The sequence below is a fragment of the Microtus ochrogaster genome, linkage group LG4 (assembly GCF_000317375.1).
Source record: "Microtus ochrogaster isolate Prairie Vole_2 linkage group LG4, MicOch1.0, whole genome shotgun sequence".
In the NCBI taxonomy this organism is placed as follows: domain Eukaryota; kingdom Metazoa; phylum Chordata; class Mammalia; order Rodentia; family Cricetidae; genus Microtus; species Microtus ochrogaster.
The window spans coordinates 44,628,135-44,648,665 of NC_022030.1; the positions used below are offsets into that span (position 1 = coordinate 44,628,135).

General features: G+C 42.2%; 1 protein-coding gene across 1 annotated transcript in view; it reads right to left on the bottom strand.

Annotated features, from left to right (window-relative positions):
• The window catches only part of Cpo (carboxypeptidase O), a 120,061-nt gene that overhangs the window by 20,867 nt on the left and 78,663 nt on the right, over positions 1 to 20,531 (bottom strand). The window contains 12 exon segments of the mRNA XM_005372426.2: positions 1,469 to 1,505; positions 3,816 to 3,934; positions 3,936 to 3,988; positions 3,991 to 4,034; positions 4,875 to 4,957; positions 12,892 to 12,988; positions 12,990 to 13,092; positions 14,556 to 14,590; positions 14,592 to 14,698; positions 14,838 to 14,911; positions 16,076 to 16,163; positions 17,262 to 17,363. Of these exon segments, the coding sequence (XP_005372483.2) occupies positions 1,469 to 1,505; positions 3,816 to 3,934; positions 3,936 to 3,988; positions 3,991 to 4,034; positions 4,875 to 4,957; positions 12,892 to 12,988; positions 12,990 to 13,092; positions 14,556 to 14,590; positions 14,592 to 14,698; positions 14,838 to 14,911; positions 16,076 to 16,163; positions 17,262 to 17,363 (942 nt within the window).

The window sequence follows — 20,531 nt, forward strand, 5'->3', positions numbered from 1 at the left end:
GCTTCTAGACTGGAGGACAGAGGAGAGGGTTACAACAACGGCTTCTAGACTGGAGGACAGAGGAGAGGGCTACAACAACGGCTTCTAGACACAACGCAGCCTCCCACTCATGAGCTTGTCAGAGCTGTGGTGGAGGGGTTGATGATATCGCCTGGGGAACTATTCGTGGCTACCAGTTGTTTTTCTTCAGTGGTGTAACTGCTGATGAGTTGCCCATTCTTCAGTAAATGACCATCCTATCCACACTCCTGCAAGCAACCCTAGTTAAATTCAGTGCGCCATAAACAAATAGAGTTTAAAGGAAATATCTTGGTAGTAGGAGGGAACGTGTTGAGAAGGATAATTTGAGAGGGAGAGAAGGAGGATGAAGAAGATGATTAGTAGATAAAAAAACAGTAATAAAAGAAAGGAGACAAACAGAAATCCTCGTTGGGAGGAGGGATTCTCTGGGAAAAAAATATGTTGACAAGATGGGGATGAACACTCTACTACTAAAGATTTCTTTACTTATTTACATTATTTTGAATGAATTAACCCTTAGAAATAAAATTCCCTTTTCAGAATAGTAAGAAAATATCACACAATCTCAATAACAGAAAGGCAGAAAACTATGTATGTGGCTATTATCTTCACACAATACCAATCACTTCAAAAATTTACTAATCAATAAATGTGAACCTTTCTTCCTGACAGTTTTGTGGGAAGAAATGGAAACAGGAAATGCAGAATAGTCAAATGTTTGAGAGAGAGAGAGAGAGAGAGAGAGAGAGAGAGAGAGAGAGAGAGAGAGAGAGAGAGAGAGGAGAAAAGGCATTAAGAAAATTGTTTTATTAGCATGGGCATGGTATTAAATTGAACTGTATTAAGTTACCAGTGCTGAAGTATTTAAAACCTTTGAAAGCTGCAGTTTCCTGTGATTCCATCTGATACATGAAGCCCCTCGGGAGGCAGTCCCTTACTGACCTCTTTTTTCTGACATCCTGTTGATGATGCTAGGAGAGCTGGGAAGACCACTCCTTACCCGTTGTCTGTCTGCAGCAAGCAAGCGACCCAGCGTTAATGTGATGTGGAAGTATCTGTGAGATGGACATCAGATGCACTGGCTGCTCGGACCCAAGCTGTGTGTCTCTTCCAGGGCAAATCTCTCTGTATATGGTACTGGGCTTCACTGCATCATCCCATTGAGATTAGAGTGTAGGATGTGGATGTAAATATGCCCGTGTTTGTGTTCACTGATGTGCTGTGAGGGGATAAGAAGGCCTTGACTTTGACCCAGGAATTTCATAGCCTCTAACATCCATGGAAATAACAAAATAATTTCATTTTAACGTGGGGTCAAAATCAAAACCCAGTCTCAGAAAAGATTGTAGATTATAGGCACTGAACCATGGCTTAGATCTCTCAGTGACCATTTTAGAAACAGGAGTCTGAAAACACCTTCAAGGAGAACCTTCAATATCTTTCCAACCTTATCCTTTAGGATTTCTTCACAAGAAGTGAAAAAGCTGTAAGGAGAAGCAAAAAACGGGTTATGGCCCCCAGGCTTCCCTCTTAGATAGCATATCAATTTTCTCGGCAAGGGATCCTATAGTATGCAGACATCCAAATCATTCTATTTTTAAAATCCCGGGAACTGACACTTGGGCTACACGAGCAGCAGTGACCTGAGATTATAAGCATGGCTGCCTCTTGAATGTGGCATTGAGTGGGTCACACCAGCTTTCTTCTTTTCTAGGCTGACCATTGATGAGAACTAACTGGTTCCCCCCAACAATGCCACAATTGTGGAGTTGGCATTTTTATGTAAATCTCTGGTCCCTGATTCATGCAACACCATCGCCCCTGACATTTCCTTTCTGACCCTTATCAGCCACACATTAGGAAACCATGGAGAAACAAAGAGGACAAAGAAGGACCATGAAAGGGTTACAACCAGGAAGTGTATTGTGACTGTGGCCAACAAGGAAATTTGGAAACGGGTGACTAAACACTAGGGACATCCTGTCAGCCAGTCACAGCTGCATTTGTTCAAAGTCTGTCAAATGCTTAGCACCATTTCAAGGTGTCACATGGAGATACATAGGAAATGACAGTCTCGGTGGCTGCCTAAAAAGCACTTGGAATTTAATAGGCGAGAGAGTGCAGTTAAATGCCTACATAGCCGCAAACACACAAGTTGGTCCTTCCCGTTTCCACCCTGTTCCTTCATAGCACGTGGAATACTTAGCTTATTTCTTTATGTTCTTGCAATACAGCTTCCACTAAGCTGGGATTTGCCCTGGATGAGACAGTGTGTCTGTTCTAATTACTCAAGGCTGCTGTTTAAATTTCACTCACTGTAATATAAAACCAAATACATGTGTACCATGCCTGTGAACTCGTAGCCATTCTAAACTTACCTAGGAGATGCTAAAATAATAAAAATAATGATTAACAAATAAACAGAGCAGTCACACAAATATTTCAAGCTAGCAGCAACTCTACAAATTATATAAGCTATTTTCTAGATGCTGCTACTAACCCATGAATAAAAAGGATCAAAGACACAAGCAAATTTCTAAAGAATTGAGATGGTAACGACTAATAGCACACCCAAGGAACTTCTTTGTACTTCCTTTCCTTAGTGAATATTGGGATCATAAATTCAAAATAATAAGTAGAACACAGACCTTGGTCAGCTGGTTTCTAATTAGATTCCGAGCGCAGTGGGATTCTTCTGCACAAAACACAGACTTGGAAGAATCAGAGTTGAACACATCCCTGCTGAGGTGTTTCATATACAAAGTTAGAGAGGGAAGCTCAAGGCTATGACACCCAACACCAACCAGAGGGATTGTAATGAAGAGCCTGGTCTTTACATGTTCTTGCATTGCCCTTGGCCCGGCCCTTCGATTCTCGCTCAGACACTTCCTTTATTTGATGGTGTCCTGCTTAGGTTTCTGTTGCTGTGATAAAACATGTGGCCAAAAGAACTTGGGGAGGGAAAGGTTTATTTCATTCATACTTCCACGCCACTGTCCATCACCAAAGGAAGTCAGAGCAGGAACTCAGGGCAGGAATCTGGAGACAAGAACTTCAGTAGAGACTAGAAGGAGTGCTGTTGACTGGCTTGATTCTCCTGGCTTGCTCACTTTGCTTTCCTAAACACCCAGGACCGCATCCCACCTCAATCGTCAATCCAGAAAACATCCTACAGACTTGACTACAGGCCAATCAATCATACCGCGGCATTTTCTTGATTAGGGTTCCATCTTCTCAGATGACCCTACCTTGTGTCAAGTTGACATAAGGAAGGAGCCAGCACAAATGAGTGTTAACAAGTGTGATATAGTCAGAGGTGTGAATAGTGTCTGGAGGCTGGGGCTTGATCCCCTCCTGCAGGTCAGGTCAAACCTGCTGAAAAAGGGCACAGAGCATGAATATGGCCCCTCATGCAGATTTAGACTGAGCCTGCTCAACCAGCTGCCTGCCACTTAGCTCCAACGCATCGGTGAGTACCGCCAGCTCAGCAGAACTTTCTCACAGGTCTACAGGTGCACGCACCACTGAGTTTTAAAAGGGCTTACTTTATAGCTTTCGAGTTGTAATAGCTAAGTAGTACAATATTCTTCTAGAGCAATAAAAATTAATTACCAGCAAAACAAATGTTTAAAATGCTAACATGACTCTTTATTAGAATATAGAGTATTTTTAAGCTCGTGGCTTGGCCTCTGAACAACAGCCCACTCCTTCACCTCAACCATATTCCCATCACTATGGCTAAGCAGGCCAAGGCAGGAGGCAGATGCGAAGAATACAGCATGGTCAGCGCCTACTTTGTGGTTGTCCTTCCTGGCGCTGCTGGCGACCAGTAATTCTCATACTCACCATCAAGGAGTGAAAGCAGAGCTTCCATGGTTTCCTCACAAGTGGGCTGGAGTCAGGCTTCAGGCAGAAAGAAAACCATGGGTAGTGTTGACCCTCAGCTCAACTGTGTATTTGAAGGGGATCCAATGTCTCGAGTCCAGTCTTTGTAGGATCCCTGACCTTGGAAGGTGGGGTTCCATAGCCACGCCAGGGAATATGAAGGAGCTGTCCCTGGTTAAGACCCTCTGTCCTTGGTAAGCAGCCTGTATTTTATTTGGTCCCTTCTTCCTTCTTCCTGGAACAAAGCAGCAGAGACCTAGTTAAAAGTTTCTCAATTGATTAAAAAAAATTAAAAATTTAAAAAATGAGGCAGCCTCAAATTGCAAGGCAAGAACGAATGGTCTAATCCTCACAGAGGAATATAAAAAGAAAGAGGAAAACTGAAAAACCAAAAAAAAAAAAAAAAACAAATGAATCACAGGAAAATTATGACACCAGTACTAGGTAGGTGGGCCCCAGGGGCTCCTGGGGAGTGGGGGGCAAGCACTGCATCTTCCTTTGGCTGACCTCTTTGTTCTGACTGTTTCCCCAGCCTCCTGGGTAGTGGGGGCAAGCACTGCATCTTCCTTCGGCTGACCTCTTTCTTCTGACTGTTTTCCCAGCCTCCCCGCTCTGCCTTCCTGGCAGGTGGCTCCTCTGGGACTGTAACCAACTGACCAAGGCTGAAAGGACAATGGCCTTCCTGTTAACTCCTGTGCCTTCCAACTTGCCAGCTCTTTTTAACTCAATCCAGGGAAAGTTCTGGTTTGAGCCAACGAGCCGTTGTTTTTCCTTTGCCCTCATACCTTATCCCTAGAGAGTACAATATTGAATCACACAGACTGCCTTTTATCCTCGGCCATTTTGATTCTTCCAGCTCTCAGTGGGTCACAGGAACTCCTGCTCTCTGGCCCATCTCACCATCATAACTTCATTGATTTCTTCTGTGCCTTAGATCCCATTAAAGAGACAAAAAAGTATTCTTACATAAAATATCTGCACTTGATCCAACTCTATAATTGGTTCCACGCTTTGCTTTCAATGCATTTGCCGCCTTCTGTCCAACTTGAATCTGTAGGTGGGAAATGCCGAGAGAGCTGGTTTTAAGAATAAACTCGGCAATCCAAGGGTTTCATGTTTTGTACAGATCTGTCCCTGAGGTTTTAGACTTCCTCTCTAACCTCCCGTTGGGCATTTGTGTCTAGGTAGCCTGTTGGCACCCCATACTAACCACACCTACATTCCTTTTCATTATGTCTTCCACCAATGAGGCTGTTGCTATTTCTGGTCTTGCATATTACTACAACACACATGTAAAAGTTTGTAGATATCTTTAGCTTCTTTTTCCCCCCCTCAAAGTCACCAACGTGGATTTTCATTGCTATTACTCCTTGTTAGACTCCTTACCTCAGAAATGGTCTGTCGTGTCTTCTAACACACTTCCCTTCCTCCCACCAGGCTCTATCCCAACTGGTCTCACACGGCTTCCAGATGCATAAATCTATGTTCATGAACCTGCTGAAAAGCTTTCCATGTCTTCTCTTTGCCCACTGAACTAAACACAGACTGCATAGCTTAGACTTTGGGATCCTCCACAGTGTGTTCCTAAACTACCTTCCCAATACTGAATCCTCCACACTTTCCCTACATTGTAGTCAAACGCAAGCTTCCTCACTGTTCCTTGGATATACACCATGTCCCTCAATGTCCCTCTCTTTCTTCAGGGTGCTCCCTCCACATGGAGTCTCCACCTATTGACCCAACTTTGAGGCACTTTCTCAAATCATCTTTCTTTATCCATCGTCTTTTCCTGATCCCCCTACAGGGTTCACTTTCTTCCTGCTATGTCTCTTCCACAGCCCTTTCTTCATAGCCTCTTACCATTTCTCCTCTTTATTTTTTTTCTTACAGATAATTTATACACCCCTCTACTTCCATGTCTCCTGATTCTACAAGAAATCTCTCAGAACTAGAAGATCTTCTAGGTCTCAGCCTTCCTTTCTGTAGATTCTTTCCTGAGATCCATCACTATTAAAGCCCAACACTTACTGGACTTCTGCTAAGTCCTGTATTTACTGCTCTCCTGAAAATCTATTAAAAATGGTCTGTTGACAGACCTTCCAAGTGTTTCTAATTCCAGACATCCTAACATGATAACCCATGTACTAATCCTACAGCTTCTCCTTAGATCCTACACAGTCCCCAAACCTCTTGTTCTTCCTGCCAGCACTGTGATGTTCAGCTGCTGGTCCCAGATAGCCATTATCAGGTCTCCTGACACTCTTAGCTACTAATGGCCTAGTTTTATATGGCTTTTTCACCTTTCCTTTTTGTAATTCACTTCTGGGTGCTAAAATGCAGGAGAGAGGTAGTTGGGTAGAGGTGAGAGAAGCCCAGAGAAATTCCAAAGAATTAAGCAGGCAGCAAATCGTGGTAGTGAGGTCAGATGCAGCATCTTTTAGGCATTTGGGACTTTCTGCATGTGATTCATGCACACACACACACACACACATACACACCTACACATACACACCAAACACACATGCACACACTTGAATACATTTGCCAGCTTCTTACTTCTCTCCCCTCACTGCTGGGAATTCATCTATATCTGCTCAATCACCAATTCTTTCTCTTTTAACTCAAAAACAATTCTAAGTCTCTCAGTTCCTGGGTTTGTATTGCCCCAAGTGGAGAAAGGGGCCGAAAAAGCTGACAATTGATGGAGGAAGGTCATTGGTTAATTAATAAAGAAACTGCTTGGCCCTGATAGGTTAGAACATAGGTGGGTGGAGTAACAGAACAGAATTCTGGGAGAAGAGGAAGTAAGCTCAGACACCATGCTCCCCTCTCCCGGGCAGACACAATGAAGCTCCGACCCAGGATGGACGTAGGCTAGAATCTTCCCGGTAAGCGCACCTCACCTCAGTGCTACACAAATTAATAGAAATGGGCCAGGCAGTGTTTAAATGAGTACAGTTTGTGTGTTGTTATTTCTGGGTATAAGCTAGCCAGGCGGCCAGGAGCCAGGCTGTGGGAAGAGGCCCGCAACTCTTACTACAGACGATAAAGTGCGGGATAAAGCAGTCCCCTCATTTGCACCGGGAAGAGGACGCTGAAGAGGAAGCGGAAGGCAGAAAGAGGAAAAGTCTTGCTAAGAAAATGGGGAGGGCTGGGGACAAGGCTCAGGGAGCTGCCGTGTGTCATCCATGAAGCGAAGACTGGGGGACGTGACTTGCCAACCATACTCACTGGTGAAAATCACCTAACAAAGAAATAAGTTGTTCCTAATCATTTTTGGTTCTCATGTGCCGGTCCTTCCTTCCCTGGATGAAATTCCACGCCAGCTGGTCTGAGAAGGTCACGTGAATCACATGAATCAGCCTTAGGCCACATTTTTTTAATCCAAATTATTCCTCGATTTGGTTTATTTTTGTTTCTGAACCTCACCCCAAGCAACTATTTTATGGCCAGCCTTTACTTAGTCCATTCTTTGTAGTTCATTCTTTTCAAAATTTAGCTGTAGGATAGCAAACTCATTTTCCCTTCTTTGTTGATGAAAGAACCTTAGGGTTTTTTTTCCCTGTTATTAATTACTATGAAGAAGTAGAAAAACAGAATTGTGATTCTCAGCTTATACATAGATTTGTTTTTTTCTGAGAAGACAAAATAGAAATTCCACAGATTTCTTTTTGTTGTTTTATTTAATTTTGTTTGTTTGTTTTTATTTTTAAACTTTCTTTTTGTTTATTCTTTATGTTTTTCACATCATGCATCTTGATCCCATTTGTCTCCCTGTCTTTTCATATCTACCCTCTGTCCTTGCAACCTCCCCCAAAAATAAAATAAAATCTATGAGAAAAGAAGAAAAATCTTATTATGGAAGCTTTAGTGTGACACATTGGATCATGCGCTACACCCTTATACCCATATATCTTTACTTGAGTGTTCATTACAAAGAGTCATTGGTCTGCTTCGAGGCCTCTGGCTTCTGCTGGGCCCTCAATGGGGCTCCTCTTGGATATCCTGTGTTGTCCTGTGTCATGGAGACCCTGAGCTTTGAGTCTGCAGGGCCCCTTCATGTTTAATACATCTTTGAGATAGGGTCATACTGTGTAGCACTAGTTGGCCTGGACTTGATTTATAAGCCAAGTTGGCCTTGAACTCACAAAGATCCCCCTGCCTCTGAGTGTTAGAATTGGTGCCACCAGGCCCCAGTCCTCCTTAGATTTACTTCGTCTCAGAGTAGAGCGCCAGAGTAGACTTTTCTTCTGAACTTCACTGAGGGGCTGAAAGAGGGGTCATGATTCTGTCCATCTTCTGTACTTGAAGGTGCTTCCTAGGAAAAAGGAGAAAGCCACCTTTCCAGTGGAAAATGATATACTGCTAAAGCCTTCTAGCCTGCTCAAGGCTCTTCCGCTGCCCTGTAAGGACATAGGTATAGGCAGATGTACAAATGGTTTGATTATAAAGGCCCTGATATATGCAGGAAGAAACAGCTTGAGATGGAGTACAGAGGTTGTTATGAAAGGGTTTAGATGTACATAGTTCCAGGATGTAAAACATTACAATTCTGAGAGGTGCTCTAGTTTCAAGAGCAGTTCAGATATATATATATATATATATATATATATATATATATATATATATATATTCCTGTTTCTTCTACACAGAGGCTGCCAAGTTGCCTGCATGCAATTTAATATTTACCATGGCTCTGAAAAGCTTTGGTTTTGTAAATACAGAGTCACTGTAAAATAGCTCTAGAATGGAAATCTTCTTGGAGCAAGGGGCTTGGTTCAGTGCAGTTGTGCACAGTGTTACAGCTTCAGCCCAGGAACCCAAGGACACTACCAAGATTTATTAAGGTTGACACATTGTGCAAAATTTTCATACTTCCTATCAAAACGTTTGAAGATGAATGCTTATGCTTATTCTTCCGCACCCAAGGCTGCAAAGGACACAGAAAACTTTCCTGGTTTCTGTGTGTGAACTGATGATTTTCCAATATTTTCATCTTAGAATCACTTCCCAGCAGTTCCTATGCTACTGATCCAAGCATCTCCCACATACCTTTGCTAATCTGTGGCCACAGGGCTCTAATAAAAAGGGCAATCTATAAGACATCCTCTGACTTTTGGATACAGATCATGTAATATCTCGATTCCTGAGCCAAAAGGAATGACATTCCCATGAAAAAATATTGAGGTATTATTATATTGAAAGATGATATCTTCCATGAAGGCCTTTCTGTTGGTGGGAGATACCTTCTCACTGAAGGTCTACAATGTCTCTGGAGAGTCAACTGGCTTTGCTTCAGTTCTCTCAGAGAGAAGAAATCTATAACGACTATCATAGTAGCTGAGGAATGAGCCTAGTTCTGGGCTTGATAACTAACACATTTCTGCTAATTTCTCTATCAAGAGAAAAAATGCCAGGGATTATAATTGAGGATGAAAGAGCACATGGTTGACTGGAAATCTAAGTTGATTAGCAGCTTCAAAAAGTTAAAAATTCAATCTAAGCAGAGAGGGGCTTCATGGGATATGGTACAAGTCTTTGGGCATGCAGGATACAAGTCTAGGACCAACCTAGACTCCACCATGTTCTCCCTGGAGGAGTTCTGGGAATGTACCTGCCTCAGACTCTGTCTATTCCCAAAGTGAGTTCATTATGTCCTCATAAGAGTCAAATGAGACAGATTCAATGCAATGCCCATCAAAACCCCAGCAAAATTCTTCATAGCCCTTGAAAGAACAATAATCAATTTCATATAGAAAAGAAAAAAACCCAGGATAGACAAACAATTCTGTACAATGAAAGAACTTCTGGAGGCACCACAATCCCTGATGTCAAACTCTACTACAGAGCTACAGAACTGAAAACAGCCTGGTATTGGCATAAGAACAGACATAAGGACCAATGGAACTGAATAGAAGACCCAGATATTAATTCACACTCCTTCAAACACCTGATTTTTGACAAAGAAGCAAAAAATATTGAATGGGAAAGAGAAAGCATATTTAAAAAATGGTACTGGAATAACTGGATATCAACATGTTAGAAGAACAAAAATAGACCCATATCTATCACCATGCGTAAAACTCAAGTCCAAATGGATCAAAGACCTCAACATAAAGCCAGCCACACTGAACCTCATAGAAGAGAAAGTACACTTGAATGCATTGGCACAAGAGACCACTTCCTATATATAACCCCAGCAGCACAGACACTGAAAGAAACCATTAATAAATGAAACCTCCTGAAACTGAAAAGCTACTGTAAAGCAAAGGACATGGTCAACAAGACAAAACAACAGCCTACAGAATGGGAAAAGATCTTCACTAACCCCACACCAGACAGAGGTCTGATCTCCAATACATACAAAGAACTCAAGAAAATGATCACCAAAAGAACACATAATCCAATAAAAAAAAAATGGAATGCAGACCTAACCAGAGACCTCTCAACAAAGGTATCTAAAATAGCTGAAAGACACTTAAGAAAATGTTCAACATTCTTAGTCATCATAGAAATGCAAATCAAAACAACCCTGAGATTCCATCTTACACCTGTAAGAATGGCCAAGATCAAAAACACTGATGACAACTTATGCTGGAGAGGATGTGGGGTAAAGGGAACACTTCTGCATTGCTGGTGGGAATGCAAGCTGGCACAACCCCTTTGGATGTCTGTATGGCGATTTCTCAGAAAATTAGGAAACAACCTCCCTGAAGACCCAGTAATACCACATTTGGGTATATACCCAAAGGATGTTCAATCATGCCACAAGGACATGTGCTCAACTATGTTCATAGCAGCATTATCTGTCATAGCCAGAACCTGGAAACAACCTAAATGTCCCTCAACCGAAGAATGGATAAGGAAAATGTGGTACATTTACACAATGGAGTACTACACAGCAGAAAAAAATAATGATAACTTGAATTTTGCAGGAAAATGGATGGAACTAGAAAACATTATTTTGAGTGAGGTAATCCAGACACAGAAAAACAATTATCATATGTATTCACTCATAGGTGGTTTTAAACATAAAGCAAAGAAAGCCAGCCTACAAACCATAATCCCAGAGAATTTAGACAACAATGAGGACACCAAGAGAGACTTACATAGATCTAATCTATGTGGGAATTAGAAAAAGACAAGATCTCCTGAGTAAATTGGGAGCATGGGAACCTTGGGGGAGGGTTTAAGGGGGTAAGGGAGAGTCAGGGAGGGGAACAGAGAAAAATGTAGAGCTCAATAAAAGAAAAAGAAAAAAAAAGAAAACCTGAAAAAAAGAGTCAAATGAGATAATACCTTTAAAATCCCTTTGTAAATTGTAATAATTCAAGCAAATATTAGTTACTTTTACATTTTTGAAAATGATCACAAAATATTAATTTTTGTGGAATTTTGCGGAAGGAAAAAATGTATTGCTGGGTATTTTTGACTTCTGGGGACTCCCTCGAGCAAAGGTCTCTAGCGGGTTATCCTGTAGCCTTGGCCTGTACTCTATGGGTCACGCTCCAGTGGGGAAAGGACAAGAGACATAAACTAACCAAGAGGTTGCCCGGCCTCTGTGATAGCTAGCGTAGCACTTGCTCCCGTCTACCCTATTATCTGTTCAGGATGAGGGCCTTCTTTTTAAAAGTTTTTTTTAAAAAAATAACGATAATAAACATTGACAAGACTTTGATGAGGTGTGAGATTGTGCACTGTAGGTAGATACAATAGAAATGGAAATCAATAAATGAAATAAAAAAGAAGTCAAAACTAGAATTATCATATAAGCCTGAGCTTCTAGATGTGTTTAAGAGAAGTGAAGTGGAGTCTTGGAGGGAAACCTGCACAGCCTTGTTCTTGGCAGCATTAGGCAGGAGAATAGGCTAGACCCAGTGCCACTGCCCGGTGACAAACAAGGCATGGTATGTGCATACTTGGAAATATTGTCTGCTCTTAAAAAGGAAGAAAATTCTAATCCAAAGAGACAGCTTGGCCATTAAAGGCTCACAGCCAAAAGGACAAGAAAGGAAATTGTGACTTACCCCTACAGGAGATTTACACTGAGGATATTGTGCTAACGTGAATAACTTAGTCCTAAAAAGACAAATCCTGTACTGCTCTGTTGATATGAGGCATCTGGGCGACTCATACTCATAGGTGTGGAGAGAAAACGGTGCTTGCCACAGTAGGGCATACGGGAAAATGGGGGATACACAATAAGACAGTCATGGGGTTGGTACACAATGTTGAAGATTCTGAACTCACACCTAAAAATGGTTGCCACAGCAAATTTATGCTAAGTATTTTTACCATAATTAAAATAGAAAAAAACTCAGCTAAAATATAGTAAATATTACAGCAATTCTGCATTTGCTCCCCCTTTGACTTGTGACTGTGAGCCTCAGACTCAGCAAAGGGCGAAGAGCCCAGTTCTCTGCAGCAAGCCTGCCCAGCAGACCTTGAGTAAGCAGGGCTTCAGAGAAGGACCTGGGAAAACAAAGCACAAGCTCCTGGCTCTGACTTGCATATCCCTGGCACTTCCTCTTAGAAATATTCCCGGGCAAATGCTTCCAGAAGAGTCTAGAAGAAAACACTGCATTGTGCTCAGTGGAAAAGAGAGCACCAACAGCTGGAAAGTTTTGAAAGCATGGTTGACAAGCTGTAATCGCTGGATGGAGCTTCGAGGGAGCATCAGAAAGGAGGGCGCATCCCTGCAGATTATTACCATAATCATCTCATTTAGATTATAGCCAAACACCTAAGATGTCTCCCAACCTGACACTTCCTGAAACAGGTAGTTAATTAGTGCAGGTAAAGCAGCATTTAACCTAGAGTCTTGCCGGCAGGCATCTGGCACAGTATTAAAAAGCAGGAAAAAGAAAATAAGGATGGTGGGGGGAATGGAGAATGGAGCCAAAATCTCTTGGAAACCAAAATCAGAGGCCGGAAGGCTGTGGCCCTGCAGAGATTTCTCTAGAGCCCTTGGCACTTAGGACTCACTAGTTCTCCGTAGTTACTTGGTTTATTTTTGGTGTAGCCATATGGTATGATAGTAAGCTGCCCATAAGACTGCATGGTCAGGAAGCACAGGGTGTCTTTTTCTGCTTTCTATAAGGCTTGAGACTGCTTTAGTCTCTGATTCCGACATTGATTCTCTCCCACAGAATGTTAAATCTTGGCAGTTTGTGGATGCGCCGATACCTGGAAAATACAGGAGGCCTTGGAAATATGTCATAATCATTTACAAATGAGCCAGGGTGAATAGCAAAGCTTGCTCGGTACTCCAGGCCTGTCCGTGGCTATCAAATCAGTCCTATAAGTTAATCAATTGTATTTGTCACTCAAGTAGCCAGTGATGAGGAGCTCAGAAAGGCACGAAGACTGACCTGACGATCTGGACTCGAACTGCACAAACTCTATCCCTTTGTGACTCAGAAGGGAAAATGCAGAATGAAGAGGCAGTGTGTTAATAAATTCTGAACCTGTGGTGAACCTGGGGGGCTTCGGGAATGGGAGGACTGGGGATCAAATGGCAGGTTCTCACAGATGTGTTGGCCATGTCTTCCTTACTGGCTTCTGTCCCGGCAGAGCTGCTGTCTGCACGCACTGATAATAGGAAAGTCCCCTACGTGTGCCCCTCCTATGTGGCACCACATAGTGGACTTTGGTTAAGATGGGTTTGTGTGACCAATGTTCTAAATAGGAAAACAAACAAACAAAGCCAGAAAAATGAAGCATTTTTTTCTTTCAAGACCTCCAAGCAATGGAGACTGCTTTTTAACTTAAGTCTTGCCATTCAGGGAGTGGCAGTGTTCTTACCCACCCCTGATTCTTCAATTGCTTCCAATGCTGTGACCAGACCAAGATTTGCAGACACAGAAGTGCGGCAAGGCTGTCTGCCTCCTGCTGTAAAAAATACCCAAAGACAGCATTCTGGCTTTAATCTTCTTGATGGTGAGCTATATATCTTCAAACAGAATATGGTTTAAAACATATTCTGTTTGTACTGGCTAGTTTTATGTCAACTTGATACATGCTAAAGTCATCTCAGAGGAGGGAACCTCAATTAAGAATACACCACCATAGGCTGGAGAGATGGCTCAATGGTTAAGAAAATGCCTCCAAAAGATCATCAGGCTGTAAGCAAGACTGTAGGGCGTTTTCTTAGCGATTGATGTAGGAGGGCCCAGCCCACAGTGGGTGGTGCCATCCCTGGGCTGGTGGTCCTGGGTTCTATGAGAAAGCATCCTGAGCAAGCCATGAGGAGTAAGGCAGGAAGCAACACCCTCCATGGCCTCTGCATCAGCTCCTGCCTCCAGCTTCCTGCCCTGTTTGAGTTCCTTTCCTGACTTTCTTCCATGATGAACAATGATGTGGGATCATAAGCCAAATAAACCCTTGTCTTCCCAACTTGCCTTTCAGTCATAGAGTTTTAACACAGCAATCAGAGTAAACCTAAAACGTTAGTCTAGATCTACTCTATTCTAGTCTAGCCAATCTCATTTAAAGAGAGTTCTGCCCTTGAATACTGTATAGAAGATATCACCTCTTTAAAGGAAATAAAAGTCATCAGGATGCCCAAGAGGCTACATGGGTTTTTCAAGGCTTCTCAGTCTTTTGTAGTGGCTACTGTTCATCAGTTTATCTTTCAAGCAGGTACATACTACACCAGGAGACAATGAAATTTTGATTGCTATTTTCCATGACATGTGCCATTATTATGGGATGAGTGGGACTTCCTCCAGAGAGGATCATGAAACAGAGGAACCATGAGGTGGCCCTCAAACATAGAAAACGCTTCCTGGAACTATTTGGAAAAAAAAAACCCTTGTCTTTGTTATTGTAAAATTTGTGCATATGTGAAATTTAGTTTTGCACAGAGGCCAACAACACTCCACATTAGGAACTAAATTACAAACTAAAGTGGACAGATGTGTAAGCCATACAATTGAGGGCTCGTTTGACCTTTCGTTCCTGAGCAGATGAGCTGGGTCTGTGGACATGATCTTACTTAGAGCAGCTTTGGGTACAGTTTAGGACTGAGTCATACAAATGCCAGGCAAACAGTTTGACAAGTGGAATAGACCTTTCCAGGTGGAACAGAGATTTGTTTGTTTGTTTGTGTCGCCAGGAAAGCTTATTGGGGCGGAGCTCAGCTCACACTCAAGGCCAGAATGACTGTGCTAGAGAAGGGGTCCCATGAGAGAGCTTTGGAGAAGGGTGGATGAGGGGGAAACGGGAGTGCTTTCTAGAAAGGAGGAACTCCAAGGGGCTCTCATTCTGGTAGTGGTGCTTTATAAACAGCACATGGAGAAAGTTCTCTATTTACTGCATTAGAAGCCTGAGAGAGTTAACCTACTGAATGATTGCATTGGGATACACAGGCTAGTTTGGTATTTAGATATTGTTTGCCTTCCCTCATGCTTATAGAGCTGATCTGGGGTAGGTGCGGGTCAGCAGATGAGATCTGGGGTAGGTGCAAGTCAGTATATAGGTATATATATATATATAGTAGATATAGGTCAGTATATACAGATATATAGTAGATATAGGTCAGTATGTATAGGTATATATATAGTTGATATAGGTCAGTATATACAGGTATATATAGTAGATATAGATCAGTATATACAGGTATATATATATAGTAGATGTAGGTCAATATATAGTAGATATAGGTCAGTGTATACAGGTATATAATAGTAGATATAGATCAGTATATATAAATATATACTGAACAGAGGATTGAAAATATCAACTTTACAATAATGAGCTAATCCAGGCTTACTTACAGGAATTCCTAGAATATACAGATAAATATAAATATAAATATATATATATATATATAGTAGATAGAGGTCAGTATAGCACTAGTGAGGTAGTAGGCAAATCATAAACACCAGGAAGATGGCAGAAGAAACAAGTTCATCCAAATGGAGAATGGGTAGGTGGAAAACCATAGACAAGACTTATCCTGGACTCCAACTCTACAGAGGTATTAGGCTTCCACATGCGAACATTGACTTTGATTAAACAATTATCAAATAGGGCTTCTGTCCTTATGCATATAAAATATTTTCCTAACTAGAATGGCTGCATCAGAAGAATGATCCTAACAGGGCTTCAGTATACAAACATAACCCTGGCCCACACAGTGTCCACACTGTTGTCTAAGTAGTGCAACCATCAATGTTGAGGACAGGAAGCACGTAGAAGTCTAGCTCCTTAGGGAGCCTGCTGGTCCTCATGTTGTCTTTATCATTCTGTAGAAGCTGGGAGTGAAAAGAGAAACATCTATAATGATTCTTGTTGTGGAATAATCTTTCTGTATACTGTGAAGATGTGTCTCCGCCAAGGCACCTTCTGATTGGTTAATAAAGATCCGAATGGTCAGTAATCGGGCAGGAGGGGATAAATGGGCCTTCTGGGTAGTAGAGAGGTGAAGATTTCAACAGTGAGATACAGGGAAGTGGGATGTACAGTATGGAGGAGAGGTAACGAGCCATGTGGCAGAACATAGATGAACATAAATGGGTTAGTTTAAGGTTATGAGCTAGTTGAGGACAAGCCTAAGCTAAGGCCAAACTTTCATAATTAATAAGAAATCTCTGTGTCATTATTTGGAAGCTGGCTGTCCAAAGAAAGTCCTGAGAAAAAAGCCTTTCTCATCTAATTTTCTGTAAATTTCAGATTAATTAGAAGCAATGGCTGCTCTCACAGTCACAGCTTCCGGCTCCTCGGTGACTGCTTTGTCTTTTACAGTAGCGGGTTTCAAATTCGAATGCAAACGAAATTGTCTGGCAGACCTGCTAATGCATTTCTGCTGTTGACCTTAGGGATGACTCTTCCTGGGTTACTTTTTATATTTGTGTTTCCAAAAAGACTAACAAGAATATACCACTTTAAATTGTCTGACTCCGTTAAAGGAAAGAAGAGAAGAGATATATGAAAGCTCACCATGCTATATGCTTTCCATATGGGAAATCTCTTGATCCACACAGCAGACACATGGGCTCTTATTTCCAAGTTCCCTTAACAGAGGAGAAACTAGGTGAAAGGCTTCTTTCAATGCTGAAATTTTCCCCAATGCTATTTGACAAGATTCAATATCATCTCTGACTTCTAATATGCATTTTCTTCTACACTTAGGTAGGTTTACCTTCCAATAAAAATACTTTTGGATGCAGTAGAATGGAGCAGGCTACTCAGTTTTTTTGGCAAGGCTACTCACTAATTCCTTCTCACTGGAAGTGAGGAACGAATTCAGTATAGTTAAAGGAAACAGGAAAGAAGCGCTCTGCTAAAGAGGTTGCTAGTGACAGGTATTCAATGGCGTGATTTAGCCTTATGAGGAAACTAAAGACATGTGCCTCTTTCATAAACCAATGGCAAAAAGCAGGGCAATCCATCCTGTCATGAATTCCACAGTCTATCCAAACAATCTTCTTGGGGCTGTTGGATGGTTTGCTGATCTGGAGGGGACATACAGGCTCCATAACCAAATGATCCCTATTGTAAGAAACTGTACAAAATCACTAGGGTTTCGTTCCCCAACAATGCCCTTTTTATTTCCCTCTGCGGTCCAGGAATTGTTGCAAGGATCCTGATGAAGACACCCAATATAGTCTTTTCCAATGCTACCATCTTCTCCTGTCCTTTGCCTTGATGGCTGTAATCAGACTGTAGACTGATTCCCCAGAGTACACAAAAATAATCGTTTTTTCCTCGCACCCTAAATTATCCCATGGTTGCAAATGAAAGCAAAGTAAAAAGTGTTTCCTCAACCTTTATCACACGTGTTAAACCTGGATTTGGCAACACATGCTTCTAATCCCAACACTCTGGAGAAAGGCAGAGGCAAAAGGACCTCAAATTCAAGTCAACCGCCCACAAGCTAAGAGGCTAAATGTATACATGGCTTATATACTTATAGGCTTTGCATAGCTCACCCAGAGAGGCAAAGCACATTTCGTTGTGATGCTCAAGAACCCCCCAAAATTTTTTTTAATGAATCAAACCTTCAATTAAACCTCCCCAAACTATAAATAGATCAAAGTCCACACCCCTGTGCAGTGCTTATTAAGTCTCCAGCTACTCCTTCACCCATGGCCAGCCCCATCTTCTTCCTTCCCTGCCCATCTGCCCTCTTCCCGGAGGTGGCTGGGGATTACACTAACAGTTTTAGGTTCTCTTTGGTGGAGAAGGAGTGCTAGACAGTCAGGCTGCAACAGTTGTATCAGTTGTATCTGTCTTGGATTTGTTAATGGCCTAGACCAGGTTATTTGTCAAAGTCTTGGGAACTGAACTGATGAAGGCTCTTTCCCTCCACATTAAAATATTTACAAGGTGAGGCAAAGGCGTGGCTGGGGTTGTGATATTCGTGGGACTTTCTTCTTGTAGCTTCCCCTGTCTCTCAAGGTTTCCAGGATGGTTTCTGACACCCCCCCCCCCTTAACCCTGATTTTCGTCTAAAATTACCCATTTTATGATCATATGTATGCTTCTCTTTATTGCTCCCTCGTGTTCTCTGTTTTACGTACCCTTGTCCTGGGCAGAGAAAGTTGAGGCGTATTGGCTGATTCAGCTCAGAGTTTGAGTGTCTGTCAAAATTCAGTTTGACTGATCACCAATTAGTCAATCTCTGAGTAATTCTATGTCCAAGGCAGTAATTTTGACACAATTATGAATGGTTCTCAAATTTGGGGCTGTGTCTTGTAAATTAGCATGACTACAGCATCCCACAGAGGTTTGGACCCTAGGACCCTAACTACAGGGATGAAGAAAAGACAGACAGGTGCACAGCAAAGCCTCTAGTCACTATAAACAGCTCAGAGGGAGGACTTGGCTAATCTCTGCAAGAGGTGTTTGTAAGTAGCAGTCTCAGGCTATATACGTCACAAGGGGCTGCAGTTGTTAGTCTTTGCACACACTCACCAATCCTTCATAAACACTCTCTTAGACTGCCTAGGATAGCTTTGTGCCCTCTTGAGCCTGGCCCATAAAGATAACAGCTTGGACAAATTGTCCCATAGATCCGAGGCCTTGGCATCCTCTACATGGTCACGTCCATGTCAAAATACACTGAACTTCTTTCACTCGGGGCTTTCTCTGCCCTCCACATGACTGCAGACAGTGGTGTAGGGCAATGAAATCATAATGCTAGCTTTCGAAGGGAGTCTCCTTGGATAGTAGCTTATGACATTTAGTCTTAATCAACAATACCAATGTCACCTGGAAATTTTTGGCCGAACAACCTTGTGTGGGCATCAGAATTGTCAAGAGTAGGCCTAATAAAACACAGGTGACTGGGTTCTCAGCCCACCTCCAGAGTTTCTGATAACAGAGACCCAGTGAGACCTGAGAGCATGCATTTGTAACAAGTTCCCTGATGCTGCGGATGTGGGGAACAAAGGATCACTCTGTGAAGACCACTGCTTTGTTAGGTACGATGGCATAGATATACATACATTCCAAGCTATTTGTGAGAATACGTCTGATATCAAATATGATCAGAAGGGTGGAGATGTAGTCAGTGGTAGACAGCTTGCATAGTGTGTGAAAGATTGCAAACCTCTGTCCCCTATAAGACAGAAAAGAGAAAGGGAGAAGGGAGAACAGGAAGAAGAAAGGTTACCATTTTAGTGCAGCTAGGCTGACCTGGGAGCTTTCAAAGCATGGCTTGTCCTATCTTAGAACAGTCAGGCCATCTTTTTGGGAGGGACTGAGATAGAGAGTCATTTGGCTATTCTCCACAAGCAATTTTAGTGTCTAGTCAGGATTGGAACTCCTTGGTTCAGACCTAAAAACTTAGAAATTCTGACCCTATGGAAGAGTGACAGACCCCAGACACTTTTTAAACCATATTACATGTAAAGGATAGGAGAATTAGGGCCCTAACTACTGTTGCAGGAGGGCTGCTTGTTCTTCCCAGCTGCTGGGCTAGCTTAGACCCAAAATAATCACACAGAAACCACATTATTTAAATCACGGCTTGGCCCATTAGCTCTAGCTTCTTATTGGCTAGCTTTTAGATCTAGTTTAATCCATACCTAGTAATCTGTATATCACCACGAGGTCATGGTTTACCACCAAAGTTTCAGCACATCTATCTCCAACAGCGGCTTCATGGCATCTCCCTGACTCCACCCTTCTTCCTCCCAGCATACAGCCTAGCTTTCCCTGCCTAGTTCTGTTTTGCCCTTGCCATAGGCTCAAAGCAGTTCTTTATTCATTAACCAATAAAAGCAGGAAAGACAGAAGGGCCTCCCACACCAAACTACCTCTTTGGTTATACAATCATCTGGTTATGTGACCTTGACCTTGTATAAATCACCTGACTTCTCCTGTGGGTTTGTTTCCTCTGTGGTAAAGCCACAGGATAATAAATGAAGGTTTTCTGTGTCTTAAAAACATTTTGAGAAAGGGGAGGGTTTTCTTTTTAAAACAAAACATTTAGACTAACAAGATGGCTCTGCAGGAAAAGACACTTGTCCTGAACTTGATAACCTGAGTTTGATCTGCAAAACATCCTTACATAGGGTGAGAAGAGTACCAGCTCCTGCAAGTTGTTCTTGGACTTTTATGAGCATGCCCATGTACACACAGGAAGGAAGGAAGGAAGGAAGGAAGGAAGGAAGGAA